The 14,675-nt window shown below is 44.7% G+C and overlaps 2 protein-coding genes across 2 annotated transcripts; both read right to left on the bottom strand.

The window, feature by feature from the left end:
• Window positions 1-1,236: 1,236 nt before the first annotated feature.
• On the bottom strand, window positions 1,237-3,846 carry LOC131465700 (GATA zinc finger domain-containing protein 14-like). Its single transcript, XM_058638566.1, has 3 exons — window positions 3,825-3,846; window positions 3,627-3,726; window positions 1,237-2,573 (listed from the first exon to the last, which is right to left on the bottom strand). The coding sequence occupies exons 1-3, from the start codon at window positions 3,844-3,846 to the stop codon at window positions 1,328-1,330; spliced, it is 1,368 nt and encodes a 455-aa protein (XP_058494549.1). The 3' UTR covers window positions 1,237-1,327.
• A 7,545-nt stretch (window positions 3,847-11,391) lies between these two features.
• On the bottom strand, window positions 11,392-14,001 carry LOC131465699 (GATA zinc finger domain-containing protein 14-like). The gene is made up of 3 exons (XM_058638565.1): window positions 13,980-14,001; window positions 13,782-13,881; window positions 11,392-12,728 (listed from the first exon to the last, which is right to left on the bottom strand). The coding sequence occupies exons 1-3, from the start codon at window positions 13,999-14,001 to the stop codon at window positions 11,483-11,485; spliced, it is 1,368 nt and encodes a 455-aa protein (XP_058494548.1). The 3' UTR covers window positions 11,392-11,482.
• Window positions 14,002-14,675: the final 674 nt, after the last annotated feature.

The raw sequence follows: 14,675 nt of genomic DNA, 5'->3' as shown, positions 1-14,675 counted from the left end.
TATAGAGGTTGGTCCAGTTGTTGTGGTTGGAGCAGTAGTAGTTGTGGTTGGGGCAGTAGTTGTAGTGGTTGGTGCAGTAGTAGTTGTGGTTGGAGCAGTAGAAGTTGTGGTTGGAGCAGTAGTAGTGGTTGGAGCAGTAGTAGTTGTGGTCGGAGCAGTCGTAGTTGTGGTTGGTGCAGTAGTTGTGGTTGGAGCAGTAATAGTTGTGGTTGGAGCAGTAGTTGTGGTTGGAGCAGTAGTAGTTGTGGTTGGAGCAGTAATAGTTGTGGTTGGAGCAGTAGTAGTTGTGGTTGGAGCAGTAGTAGTGGTTGGTGCAGTGGTTGTTGTGGTTGGAGCAGTAGTAGTTGTGGTCGTAGCAGTAGTAGTTATGGTTGGTGCAGAAGTTGTTGTGGTTGGAGCAGTAGTAGTAGTGGTTGGAACAGTAGTTGTAGTGGTTGGTGCAGTAGTAGTTGTGGTTGGAGCAGTAGTAGTTGTGGTTGGTGCAGTAGTAGTTGTGGTTGGAGCAGTAGTAGTTGTGGTTGGTGCAGTAGTTGTGGTTGGATCAGTAGTAGTAGTGGTTGGTGCAGTAGTTGTTGTGGTTGGAGCAGTAGTAGTTGTGGTCGGAGCAGTAGTAGTTGTGGTTGGTGCAGTAGTTGTTGTGGTGGTTGGAGCAGTAGTAGTTGTGGTTGGAACAGTAGTTGTAGTGGTTGGTGCAGTAGTAGATGTGGTTGAAGCAGCAGTAGTAGTTGTGGTTGGAGCAGTAGTAGTGGTTGGGGCAGTAGTTGTTGTGGTTGGAGCAGTAGTTATTGTGGTTGGATTAGTAGTTGTGGTTGGAGCAGTAGTAGCTGTGGTTGGAGCAGTTGTAGTGGTTGGTGCGGTAGTTGTTGTGGTTGGAGCAGTAGTAGCTGTGGTTGGAGCAGTTGTAGTGGTTGGTGCGGTAGTTGTTGTGGTTGGAGCAGTAGTAGTAGTGGTTGGTGCAGTTGTGGTTGGAGCAGTAGTAATTGTGGCTGGAACAGTATTTGTAGTGGTTGGTGCAGTAGTTGTTGTGGTTGGAGCAGTAGTAGTTGTGGTCGTAGCAGTAGTTGTAAAGGTTGGTGCAGTTGTTGTGGTTGGAGCAATAGTAGTTGTGGTTGGAACAGTAGTTGTAGTGGTTGGTGCAGTAGTTGTTGTGGTTGGAGCAGTAGTAGTTGTGGTCGGAGCAGTAGTTGTAGAGGTTGGTGCAGATGTTGCTGTGGTTGGAACAATAGTTGTAGTCGTTGGTGCAGTAGTAGTTGTGATTGGAGCAGTAGTAGTTGTGATTGGAGCAGTAGTAGTGGTTGGTGCAGTAGTTGTTGTGGTTGGAGCAGTATTAGATGTGGTTGGAGTAGTAGTTGTGGTTGGTGCAGTAGTTGTTGTGATTGGAGCAGTAGTAGTGGTTGGAGCAGTAGTTGTGGTTGGAGCAGTAGTAGTTGTCGTTGGAGCAGTAGTTGTTGTGGTTGGAGCAGTAGTAGTTGTGGTTGGAACAGTAGTTGTAGAGGTTGGTGCAGTAGTAGTTGTGGTCGGAGCAGTAGTTGTCGTGGTCGGAGCAGTAGTAATGATTGGTGCAGTAGTTGTTGTGGTTAGAATGGTTGTGGTTGTGGCTGGAGTTGTCGTGGTGGTTGTAGATGTAGTTGTTGTGGTTGTAGCAGGAGTTGTGGTTGGAGTTGTCGTGGTTGTTGTGGAAGGAGTTGTTATGGTTGTAGCTGGAGTTGTGGTTGTGGGTAGAGGTGTTGTGGTTGTTGTAGATGGAGTTGTTGTGGTTGTGGCTGGAGTTGTGATTGGGATTGGAGTTGTTGTGGTTATTGTAGATGGAGTTGTTGTGGTTGTAGCTGGAGTTATGGTTGTGGTTGTGGTTGGAGGTGTCGTGGTTGTGGCTGGAGTGGTCATGGTTGTGGCTGGAGTTGTTGTGGTTGTTGTAGATGGAGTTGTTGTGGTTGTCGCTGGAGTTGTGATTGGGATTGGAGTTGTTGTGGTTGTTGTGGAAGGAGTTGTTGTGGTTATTGTAGAAGGAGTTGTGGTTAGAATGGTTGTGGTTGTCGCTGGAGTTATGGTTGTGGTTGTGGTTGGAGGTGTCGTGGTTGTGGCTGGAGTGGTCATGGTTGTGGCTGGAGTTGTCGTGGTGGTTGTAGATGGAGTTGTTGTGGTTGTTGTGGAAGGAGTTGTTGTGGTTATTGTAGAAGGAGTTGTGGTTAGAATGGTTGTGGTTGTCGCTGGAGTTGTGGTTGTGGTTAGAGGTGTCGTGGTTGTGGCTGGAGTGGTCATGGTTGTGGCTGGAGTTGTCGTGGTGGTTGTAGATGGAGTTGTTGTGGTTGTAGCTGGAGTTGTGGTTGGAGATGTCGTGGTTGTTGTGGAAGGAGTTGTTATGGTTGTAGCTGGAGTTGTGGTTGTGGGTGGAGTTGTTGTGGTTGTTGTAGATGGAGTTGTTGTGGTTGTGGCTGGAGTTGTGATTGGGATTGGAGTTGTTGTGGTTGTTGTGGAAGGAGTTGTGGTTATTGTAGAAGGAGTTGTGGTTAGAATGGTTGTGGTTGTTGCTGGAGTTGTCGTGGTGGTTGTAGATGGAGTTGTTGTGGTTGTAGCTGGAGTTGTGGTTGTAGTTGGAGGTGTCATGGTAGTTGTAGGTGGAGTTGGAGACAGAGTTGAGAAGTGAGAGACAGTATTTGTAAATTGTATTTTTTGTCTAATTATGTTAACAATTTGGTAACAAATATATAGCCCATTTAAATAGCTCTATCAGTGATACCACTGTCATTTCATCCTGGTTTAATCCATTGAATGAACATCAAACAAGGATGAGAAGGCATTGTTTAGTTAAGCCAGGTATAACTTATCCTGGTAAATGAACATTCATGTCTCTTTGAAGTAGACCCTGAGGTCGATCACAGATGTACTGATGCAGAAATGGATGAGACATTTGTCTCCAAGTGAGAAACTCTTGAAAGACTTGATACATATAAAGTTCAGAGACAAATCCTGGCAGATAATTGTGAATTAATGCACAAGCAGGCCAATATAAATATTTACAGAGCTCAGAGTGACAGCTGACTCAATGGACTGAGCAGCAGGAACTATGGTAAGCCTGGTCCGGACCGCACAGAATAAATTGCCATGGTAAATTATGAGCCACTGCTTTCGAGCGATTGGAGGAGCATTTATCATTGAAAATTCTTGTAAATATTTGTCAAAACTTCAATTTCAGATAGCTTAGTCCTAAGCTAAGTTAAAGAACAAAAGTGACCACACACCTGACATTGCTCTGAGAAAAAGAAATGACTGACCACATGACACAAGGACATTTTTTATGGGGGCAACAACAGGTGTGCAGGCACTTTGTCTAGTTTACGCTTTCTGATGCTCTTTGTCCAAATGTGGTTTGTATTGCTTTAATATATAACATTGAACTTTACTTGTTTTATGTCATGAGAAAACAATCATACATTTTTAATGAAACTTTCATCGCAGGCAAAAAGATGTTGCATTATTAGTGTAAGTCATCTGTATAGTGCATTAAAACACATGTACTTTGTATCTGGAAATACTCTGTCCTGATTCAAAATGCATCTAATGAAATATAAACAACCAAAGCCATAAAAGTATCACTTAAAATTATAAAATGTGTCATGAATACTGACCTTGTAGAGGAGATGGACAAATAGACCCAAGCAAAATTATCCAACAAAAGATTCTTCTCTCCATGATGAGAGGTGTACAGGTACAGAGAGTTCTTTCTTTCTGTGATCTCACATTATGCTTGGATTTTGAATTGCTCCTCCCTTAAGTTAAAGAGGTTGGTAACTATAATTTGGTGAGAGAGGCTCCTTTCATATAACCTGAAAAACCAGATGCGTACATAGTTAGGCCACTACAAACTAAATCAAGTGACATGTCATACTTTAAAAGACTGCAGTTGGTTAAAAAATTGATGGTGATTATTATTAAAATGTTGTGAATAGGACTGCAGCATCCTCAAACAATGGGTCTTTTTTTTAATGTTTTGAATGGCTGTGATGTGGTCATATAGGCATGAGTATCATGAATATCACGCCGGGTGTGATGTTGCTTTTAAACTTGTATTGCTTTTATTAGTTGAAAATTAGAAGATGCAACAGATTAAGATTTTTTAATTGTTTTTATTTCACCAGTTTAATGTGCCAACAAAAACAGTTCCCCAACCTGTTCAAAACAACCATATCCTACACAGGTTATGTTAATGTCCACTATTTTGACTCATCTGCATTTATTTGTTCATCTCAATTAATTCTGCAACCACAAAAGAAAGGTGGTTGTAGAGGTTGGTGCAGTAGTAGTTGTGGTTGGAGCAGTAGTAGTGGTTGGTCCAGTAGTTGTTGTGGTTGGAGCAGTAGTAGTTGTGGTCGGAGCAGTAGTAGTTGTGGTTGGTGCAGTAGTTGTTGTGGTTGGAGCAGTAGTAGTTGTGGTTGGAGCAGTAGTTGTAGTGGTTAGTGCAGTAGTAGTTGTGGTTGGAGCAGTAGTAGTGGATGGTGCAGTAGTTGTTGTGGTTGGAGCAGTAGTTGTAGTGGTTGGGGCAGTAGTTGTAGTGGTTGGTGCAGTAGTTGTGGTTGGAGCAGTAGTAGTTGTGGTCAGGGCAGTAGTTGTTGTGGTTGGAGCAGTAGTAGTTGTGGTTGGGGCAGTAGTTGTAGTGGTTGGTGCAGTAGTAGTTGTGGTTGGGGCAGTAGTTGTAGTGGTTGGTGCAGTAGTAGTTGTGGTTGGAACAGTAGTTATAGAGGTTGGTGTAGTTGTTGTGGTTGGAGCAGTAGTAGTTGTGGTTGGAACAGTAGTTGTAGAGGTTGGTGCAGTAGTAGTTGTGGTTGGAGCAGTAGTAGTGGTTGGTCCAGTAGTTGTTGTGGTTGGAGCAGTAGTAGTTGTGGTCGGAGCAGTAGTAGTTGTGGTTGGTGCAGTAGTTGTTGTGGTTGGAGCAGTAGTAGTTGTGGTTGGAACAGTAGTTGTAGAGGTTGGTGCAGTAGTAGTTGTGGTTGGAGCAGTAGTAGTGGTTGGTCCAGTAGTTGTTGTGGTTGGAGCAGTAGTAGTTGTGGTCGGAGCAGTAGTAGTTGTGGTTGGTGCAGTAGTTGTTGTGGTTGGAGCAGTAGTAGTTGTGGTTGGAGCAGTAGTTGTAGTGGTTAGTGCAGTAGTAGTTGTGGTTGGAGCAGTAGTAGTGGATGGTGCAGTAGTTGTTGTGGTTGGAGCAGTAGTAGTTGTGGTTGGTGCAGTAGTTGTAGTGGTTGGTGCAGTAGTTGTGGTTGTAGCAGTAGTAGTTGTGGTTGGGGCAGTAGTTGTAGTGGGTGGTGCAGTTGTTGTGGTTGGAGCAGTAGTAGTTGTGGTTGGAACAGTAGTTGTAGAGGTTGGTGCAGTAGTAGTTGTGGTTGGAGCAGTAGTAGTGGTTGGTGCAGTAGTTGTTGTGGTTGGAGCAGTAGTAGTTGTGGTCGGAACAGTAGTTGTAGTGGTTGGTGCAGTAGTTGTGGTTGGAGTAGTAGTTATAGAGGTTGATGCAGTAGTTGTAGTGGTTGGTGCAGTAGTTGTGGTTGGAGCAGTAGTTATAGAGGTTGGTGCAGTAGTTGTGGTTGGAACAGTAGTTGTAGAGGTTGGTGCATTAATAGTTGTGGTTGGAGCAGTAGTAGTGGTTGGTGCAGTAGTTGTTGTGGTTGGAGCAGTAGTAGTTGTGGTCGGAGCAGTTGTGGTTGGTTCAGTAGTTGTTGTGGTTGGAGCAGTAGTAGTGGTTGGTGCAGTAGTAGTTGTGGTCGGAGCAGTAGTAGTTGTGGTTGGAGCAGTAGTAGTGGTTGGTGCAGTAGTTGTTGTGGTTGGAGCAGTAGTAGTTGTGGTCGGAGCAGTAGTAGTTGTGGTTGGTGTAGTTGTAGTGGTTGGAGCAGTAGTTGTGGTTGGAGCAGCAGTAGTAGTTGTGGTTGGGGCAGTAGTTGTTGTGGTTGGAGCAGTAGTTATAGAGGTTGGTACAGTTGTTGTGGTTGGAGCAGTAGTAGTTGTGGTTGGGGCAGTAGTTGTAGTGGTTGGTGCAGTAGTAGTTGTGGTTAGAGCAGTAGAAGTTGTGGTTGGAGCTGTAGTAGTGGTTGGAGCAGTAGTAGTTGTGGTCGTAGCAGTCGTAGTTGTGGTTGGTGCAGTAGTTGTGGTTGGAGCAGTAATAGTTGTGGTTGGAGCAGTAGTAGTGCTTGGTGCAGTAGTTGTGGTTGGAGCAGTAGTTGTAGTGGTTGGTGCAGTAGTTGTTGTGGTTGGAGCAGTAGTTGTAGTGGTTGGGGCAGTAGTTGTAGTGGTTGGTGCAGTAGTTGTGGTTGGAGCAGTAGTAGTTGTGGTTGGAGCAGTAGTAGTTGTGGTTGGAGCAGTAGTTGTGGTTGGAGCAGTAGTAGTTGTGGTTGGAGCAGTAGTAGTGGTTGGTGCAGTGGTTGTTGTGGTTGGAGCAGTAGTAGTTGTGGTCGTAGCAGTAGTAGTTATGGTTGGTGCAGAAGTTGTTGTGGTTGGAGCAGTAGTAGTTGTGGTTGGAACAGTAGTTGTTGTGGTTGGAGCAGTAGTAGTTGTGGTTGGGGCAGTAGTTGTAGTGGTTGGTGCAGTAGTAGTTGTGGTTGGGGCAGTAGTTGTAGTGGTTGGTGCAGTAGTAGTTGTGGTTGGAACAGTAGTTATAGAGGTTGGTGTAGTTGTTGTGGTTGGAGCAGTAGTAGTTGTGGTTGGAACAGTAGTTGTAGAGGTTGGTGCAGAAGTAGTTGTGGTTGGAGCAGTAGTAGTGGTTGGTCCAGTAGTTGTTGTGGTTGGAGCAGTAGTAGTTGTGGTCGGAGCAGTAGTAGTTGTGGTTGGTGCAGTAGTTGTTGTGGTTGGAGCAGTAGTAGTTGTGGTTGGAACAGTAGTTGTAGAGGTTGGTGCAGTAGTAGTTGTGGTTGGAGCAGTAGTAGTGGTTGGTCCAGTAGTTGTTGTGGTTGGAGCAGTAGTAGTTGTGGTCGGAGCAGTAGTAGTTGTGGTTGGTGCAGTAGTTGTTGTGGTTGGAGCAGTAGTAGTTGTGGTTGGAGCAGTAGTTGTAGTGGTTAGTGCAGTAGTAGTTGTGGTTGGAGCAGTAGTAGTGGATGGTGCAGTAGTTGTTGTGGTTGGAGCAGTAGTTGTAGTGGTTGGGGCAGTAGTTGTAGTGGTTGGTGCAGTAGTTGTGGTTGGAGCAGTAGTAGTTGTGGTCAGGGCAGTAGTTGTAGTGGTTGGTGCAGTAGTTGTTGTGGTTGGAGCAGTAGTAGTTGTGGTTGGGGCAGTAGTTGTAGTGGTTGGTGCAGTAGTAGTTGTGGTTGGGGCAGTAGTTGTAGTGGTTGGTGCAGTAGTAGTTGTGGTTGGAACAGTAGTTATAGAGGTTGGTGTAGTTGTTGTGGTTGGAGCAGTAGTAGTTGTGGTTGGAACAGTAGTTGTAGAGGTTGGTGCAGTAGTAGTTGTGGTTGGAGCAGTAGTAGTGGTTGGTCCAGTAGTTGTTGTGGTTGGAGCAGTAGTAGTTGTGGTCGGAGCAGTAGTAGTTGTGGTTGGTGCAGTAGTTGTTGTGGTTGGAGCAGTAGTAGTTGTGGTTGGAACAGTAGTTGTAGAGGTTGGTGCAGTAGTAGTTGTGGTTGGAGCAGTAGTAGTGGTTGGTCCAGTAGTTGTTGTGGTTGGAGCAGTAGTAGTTGTGGTCGGAGCAGTAGTAGTTGTGGTTGGTGCAGTAGTTGTTGTGGTTGGAGCAGTAGTAGTTGTGGTTGGAGCAGTAGTTGTAGTGGTTAGTGCAGTAGTAGTTGTGGTTGGAGCAGTAGTAGTGGATGGTGCAGTAGTTGTTGTGGTTGGAGCAGTAGTAGTTGTGGTTGGTGCAGTAGTTGTAGTGGTTGGTGCAGTAGTTGTGGTTGTAGCAGTAGTAGTTGTGGTTGGGGCAGTAGTTGTAGTGGGTGGTGCAGTTGTTGTGGTTGGAGCAGTAGTAGTTGTGGTTGGAACAGTAGTTGTAGAGGTTGGTGCAGTAGTAGTTGTGGTTGGAGCAGTAGTAGTGGTTGGTGCAGTAGTTGTTGTGGTTGGAGCAGTAGTAGTTGTGGTCGGAACAGTAGTTGTAGTGGTTGTTGCAGTAGTTGTGGTTGGAGTAGTAGTTATAGAGGTTGATGCAGTAGTTGTAGTGGTTGGTGCAGTAGTTGTGGTTGGAGCAGTAGTTATAGAGGTTGGTGCAGTAGTTGTGGTTGGAGCAGTAGTAGTTGTGGTTGGAACAGTAGTTGTAGTGGTTGGTGCAGTAGTAGATGTGGTTGGAGCAGCAGTAGTAGTTGTGGTTGAAGCAGTAGTAGTGGTTGGGGCAGTAGTTGTTGTGGTTGGAGCAGTAGTAGTTGTTGGGGCAGTAGTTATTGTGGTTGGAGCAGTTGTAGTGGTTGGTGCGGTAGTTGTTGTGGTTGGAGCAGTAGTAGTAGTGGTTGGTGCAGTTGTGGTTGGAGCAGTAGTAATTGTGGCTGGAACAGTATTTGTAGTGGTTGGTGCAGTAGTTGTTGTGGTTGGAGCAGTAGTAGTGGTTGGTGCAGTAGTTGTGGTTGGAGCAGTAGTAGTTGTGGTTGGAGCAGTTGTGGTTGGTTCAGTAGTTGTAGTGGTTGGTGCAGTAGTAGTTGTGGTTGGAACAGTAGTTATAGAGGTTGGTGTAGTTGTTGTGGTTGGAGCAGTAGTAGTTGTGGTTGGAACAGTAGTTGTAGAGGTTGGTGCAGTAGTAGTTGTGGTTGGAGCAGTAGTAGTGGTTGGTCCAGTAGTTGTTGTGGTTGGAGCAGTAGTAGTTGTGGTCGGAGCAGTAGTAGTTGTGGTTGGTGCAGTAGTTGTTGTGGTTGGAGCAGTAGTAGTTGTGGTTGGAACAGTAGTTGTAGAGGTTGGTGCAGTAGTAGTTGTGGTTGGAGCAGTAGTAGTGGTTGGTCCAGTAGTTGTTGTGGTTGGAGCAGTAGTAGTTGTGGTCGGAGCAGTAGTAGTTGTGGTTGGTGCAGTAGTTGTTGTGGTTGGAGCAGTAGTAGTTGTGGTTGGAGCAGTAGTTGTAGTGGTTAGTGCAGTAGTAGTTGTGGTTGGAGCAGTAGTAGTGGATGGTGCAGTAGTTGTTGTGGTTGGAGCAGTAGTAGTTGTGGTTGGTGCAGTAGTTGTAGTGGTTGGTGCAGTAGTTGTGGTTGTAGCAGTAGTAGTTGTGGTTGGGGCAGTAGTTGTAGTGGGTGGTGCAGTTGTTGTGGTTGGAGCAGTAGTAGTTGTGGTTGGAACAGTAGTTGTAGAGGTTGGTGCAGTAGTAGTTGTGGTTGGAGCAGTAGTAGTGGTTGGTGCAGTAGTTGTTGTGGTTGGAGCAGTAGTAGTTGTGGTCGGAACAGTAGTTGTAGTGGTTGGTGCAGTAGTTGTGGTTGGAGTAGTAGTTATAGAGGTTGATGCAGTAGTTGTAGTGGTTGGTGCAGTAGTTGTGGTTGGAGCAGTAGTTATAGAGGTTGGTGCAGTAGTTGTGGTTGGAGCAGTAGTAGTTGTGGTTGGAACAGTAGTTGTAGTGGTTGGTGCAGTAGTAGATGTGGTTGGAGCAGCAGTAGTAGTTGTGGTTGAAGCAGTAGTAGTGGTTGGGGCAGTAGTTGTTGTGGTTGGAGCAGTAGTAGTTGTTGGGGCAGTAGTTATTGTGGTTGGATTAGTAGTTGTTGTGGTTGGAGCAGTAGTAGCTGTGGTTGGAGCAGTTGTAGTGGTTGGTGCGGTAGTTGTTGTGGTTGGAGCAGTAGTAGTAGTGGTTGGTTCAGTTGTGGTTGGAGCAGTAGTAATTGTGGCTGGAACAGTATTTGTAGTGGTTGGTGCAGTAGTTGTTGTGGTTGGAGCAGCAGTAGTGGTTGGTGCAGTAGTTGTGGTTGGAGCAGTAGTAGTTGTGGTTGGAGCAGTTGTGGTTGGTTCAGTAGTTGTTGTGGTTGGAGCAGTAGTAGTGGTTGGTGCAGTAGTAGTTGTGGTCGGAGCAGTAGTAGTTGTGGTTGGAACAGTAGTTGTAGTGGTTGATGCAGTAGTAGTTGTGGTTGGAGCAGTAGTAGTGGTTGGTGCAGTAGTTGTTGTGGTTGGAGCAGTAGTAGTTGTGGTCGGAGCAGTAGTAGTTGTGGTTGGTGTAGTTGTAGTGGTTGGAGCAGTAGTTGTGGTTGGAGCAGCAGTAGTAGTTGTGGTTGGGGCAGTAGTTGTTGTGGTTGGAGCAGTAGTTATAGAGGTTGGTCCAGTTGTTGTGGTTGGAGCAGTAGTAGTTGTGGTTGGGGCAGTAGTTGTAGTGGTTGGTGCAGTAGTAGTTGTGGTTGGAGCAGTAGAAGTTGTGGTTGGAGCAGTAGTAGTGGTTGGAGCAGTAGTAGTTGTGGTCGGAGCAGTCGTAGTTGTGGTTGGTGCAGTAGTTGTGGTTGGAGCAGTAATAGTTGTGGTTGGAGCAGTAGTTGTGGTTGGAGCAGTAGTAGTTGTGGTTGGAGCAGTAATAGTTGTGGTTGGAGCAGTAGTAGTTGTGGTTGGAGCAGTAGTAGTGGTTGGTGCAGTGGTTGTTGTGGTTGGAGCAGTAGTAGTTGTGGTCGTAGCAGTAGTAGTTATGGTTGGTGCAGAAGTTGTTGTGGTTGGAGCAGTAGTAGTAGTGGTTGGAACAGTAGTTGTAGTGGTTGGTGCAGTAGTAGTTGTGGTTGGAGCAGTAGTAGTTGTGGTTGGTGCAGTAGTAGTTGTGGTTGGAGCAGTAGTAGTTGTGGTTGGTGCAGTAGTTGTGGTTGGATCAGTAGTAGTAGTGGTTGGTGCAGTAGTTGTTGTGGTTGGAGCAGTAGTAGTTGTGGTCGGAGCAGTAGTAGTTGTGGTTGGTGCAGTAGTTGTTGTGGTGGTTGGAGCAGTAGTAGTTGTGGTTGGAACAGTAGTTGTAGTGGTTGGTGCAGTAGTAGATGTGGTTGAAGCAGCAGTAGTAGTTGTGGTTGGAGCAGTAGTAGTGGTTGGGGCAGTAGTTGTTGTGGTTGGAGCAGTAGTTATTGTGGTTGGATTAGTAGTTGTGGTTGGAGCAGTAGTAGCTGTGGTTGGAGCAGTTGTAGTGGTTGGTGCGGTAGTTGTTGTGGTTGGAGCAGTAGTAGCTGTGGTTGGAGCAGTTGTAGTGGTTGGTGCGGTAGTTGTTGTGGTTGGAGCAGTAGTAGTAGTGGTTGGTGCAGTTGTGGTTGGAGCAGTAGTAATTGTGGCTGGAACAGTATTTGTAGTGGTTGGTGCAGTAGTTGTTGTGGTTGGAGCAGTAGTAGTTGTGGTCGTAGCAGTAGTTGTAAAGGTTGGTGCAGTTGTTGTGGTTGGAGCAATAGTAGTTGTGGTTGGAACAGTAGTTGTAGTGGTTGGTGCAGTAGTTGTTGTGGTTGGAGCAGTAGTAGTTGTGGTCGGAGCAGTAGTTGTAGAGGTTGGTGCAGATGTTGCTGTGGTTGGAACAATAGTTGTAGTCGTTGGTGCAGTAGTAGTTGTGATTGGAGCAGTAGTAGTTGTGATTGGAGCAGTAGTAGTGGTTGGTGCAGTAGTTGTTGTGGTTGGAGCAGTATTAGATGTGGTTGGAGTAGTAGTTGTGGTTGGTGCAGTAGTTGTTGTGATTGGAGCAGTAGTAGTGGTTGGAGCAGTAGTTGTGGTTGGAGCAGTAGTAGTTGTCGTTGGAGCAGTAGTTGTTGTGGTTGGAGCAGTAGTAGTTGTGGTTGGAACAGTAGTTGTAGAGGTTGGTGCAGTAGTAGTTGTGGTCGGAGCAGTAGTTGTCGTGGTCGGAGCAGTAGTAATGATTGGTGCAGTAGTTGTTGTGGTTAGAATGGTTGTGGTTGTGGCTGGAGTTGTCGTGGTGGTTGTAGATGTAGTTGTTGTGGTTGTAGCAGGAGTTGTGGTTGGAGTTGTCGTGGTTGTTGTGGAAGGAGTTGTTATGGTTGTAGCTGGAGTTGTGGTTGTGGGTAGAGGTGTTGTGGTTGTTGTAGATGGAGTTGTTGTGGTTGTGGCTGGAGTTGTGATTGGGATTGGAGTTGTTGTGGTTATTGTAGATGGAGTTGTTGTGGTTGTAGCTGGAGTTATGGTTGTGGTTGTGGTTGGAGGTGTCGTGGTTGTGGCTGGAGTGGTCATGGTTGTGGCTGGAGTTGTTGTGGTTGTTGTAGATGGAGTTGTTGTGGTTGTCGCTGGAGTTGTGATTGGGATTGGAGTTGTTGTGGTTGTTGTGGAAGGAGTTGTTGTGGTTATTGTAGAAGGAGTTGTGGTTAGAATGGTTGTGGTTGTCGCTGGAGTTATGGTTGTGGTTGTGGTTGGAGGTGTCGTGGTTGTGGCTGGAGTGGTCATGGTTGTGGCTGGAGTTGTCGTGGTGGTTGTAGATGGAGTTGTTGTGGTTGTTGTGGAAGGAGTTGTTGTGGTTATTGTAGAAGGAGTTGTGGTTAGAATGGTTGTGGTTGTCGCTGGAGTTGTGGTTGTGGTTAGAGGTGTCGTGGTTGTGGCTGGAGTGGTCATGGTTGTGGCTGGAGTTGTCGTGGTGGTTGTAGATGGAGTTGTTGTGGTTGTAGCTGGAGTTGTGGTTGGAGATGTCGTGGTTGTTGTGGAAGGAGTTGTTATGGTTGTAGCTGGAGTTGTGGTTGTGGGTGGAGTTGTTGTGGTTGTTGTAGATGGAGTTGTTGTGGTTGTGGCTGGAGTTGTGATTGGGATTGGAGTTGTTGTGGTTGTTGTGGAAGGAGTTGTGGTTATTGTAGAAGGAGTTGTGGTTAGAATGGTTGTGGTTGTTGCTGGAGTTGTCGTGGTGGTTGTAGATGGAGTTGTTGTGGTTGTAGCTGGAGTTGTGGTTGTAGTTGGAGGTGTCATGGTAGTTGTAGGTGGAGTTGGAGACAGAGTTGAGAAGTGAGAGACAGTATTTGTAAATTGTATTTTTTGTCTAATTATGTTAACAATTTGGTAACAAATATATAGCCCATTTAAATAGCTCTATCAGTGATACCACTGTCATTTCATCCTGGTTTAATCCATTGAATGAACATCAAACAAGGATGAGAAGGCATTGTTTAGTTAAGCCAGGTATAACTTATCCTGGTAAATGAACATTCATGTCTCTTTGAAGTAGACCCTGAGGTCGATCACAGATGTACTGATGCAGAAATGGATGAGACATTTGTCTCCAAGTGAGAAACTCTTGAAAGACTTGATACATATAAAGTTCAGAGACAAATCCTGGCAGATAATTGTGAATTAATGCACAAGCAGGCCAATATAAATATTTACAGAGCTCAGAGTGACAGCTGACTCAATGGACTGAGCAGCAGGAACTATGGTAAGCCTGGTCCGGACCGCACAGAATAAATTGCCATGGTAAATTATGAGCCACTGCTTTCGAGCGATTGGAGGAGCATTTATCATTGAAAATTCTTGTAAATATTTGTCAAAACTTCAATTTCAGATAGCTTAGTCCTAAGCTAAGTTAAAGAACAAAAGTGACCACACACCTGACATTGCTCTGAGAAAAAGAAATGACTGACCACATGACACAAGGACATTTTTTATGGGGGCAACAACAGGTGTGCAGGCACTTTGTCTAGTTTACGCTTTCTGATGCTCTTTGTCCAAATGTGGTTTGTATTGCTTTAATATATAACATTGAACTTTACTTGTTTTATGTCATGAGAAAACAATCATACATTTTTAATGAAACTTTCATCGCAGGCAAAAAGATGTTGCATTATTAGTGTAAGTCATCTGTATAGTGCATTAAAACACATGTACTTTGTATCTGGAAATACTCTGTCCTGATTCAAAATGCATCTAATGAAATATAAACAACCAAAGCCATAAAAGTATCACTTAAAATTATAAAATGTGTCATGAATACTGACCTTGTAGAGGAGATGGACAAATAGACCCAAGCAAAATTATCCAACAAAAGATTCTTCTCTCCATGATGAGAGGTGTACAGGTACAGAGAGTTCTTTCTTTCTGTGATCTCACATTATGCTTGGATTTTGAATTGCTCCTCCCTTAAGTTAAAGAGGTTGGTAACTATAATTTGGTGAGAGAGGCTCCTTTCATATAACCTGAAAAACCAGATGCGTACATAGTTAGGCCACTACAAACTAAATCAAGTGACATGTCATACTTTAAAAGACTGCAGTTGGTTAAAAAATTGATGGTGATTATTATTAAAATGTTGTGAATAGGACTGCAGCATCCTCAAACAATGGGTCTTTTTTTTAATGTTTTGAATGGCTGTGATGTGGTCATATAGGCATGAGTATCATGAATATCACGCCGGGTGTGATGTTGCTTTTAAACTTGTATTGCTTTTATTAGTTGAAAATTAGAAGATGCAACAGATTAAGATTTTTTAATTGTTTTTATTTCACCAGTTTAATGTGCCAACAAAAACAGTTCCCCAACCTGTTCAAAACAACCATATCCTACACAGGTTATGTTAATGTCCACTATTTTGACTCATCTGCATTTATTTGTTCATCTCAATTAATTCTGCAACCACAAAAGAAAGTGTCTGTTGAGAGTTGCGTTGTATGAATGGTTTGTATGAATCTGACTAGATTGCATTTCGATCTGAGAGGTCACTGCTCCATCATTTCCTGCTCTCTGTCGTTTGATCTCCAGTAGTATTTTTTAATGAACTGTGTGAACAGTTTGATCCTGTTTTCTCATCAGGCATCAAAAAATGCTGTATGAAAAGCTTCATGAAAATAATCACAGAAATCTCTAAACAAATTATTTTCCTTCCTAGAATTTCC

The sequence above is a fragment of the Solea solea genome, chromosome 9 (genome assembly GCF_958295425.1).
Source record: "Solea solea chromosome 9, fSolSol10.1, whole genome shotgun sequence".
Taxonomy (NCBI): domain Eukaryota; kingdom Metazoa; phylum Chordata; class Actinopteri; order Pleuronectiformes; family Soleidae; genus Solea; species Solea solea.
This window is presented reverse-complemented; position numbering and strand designations above follow the sequence as displayed.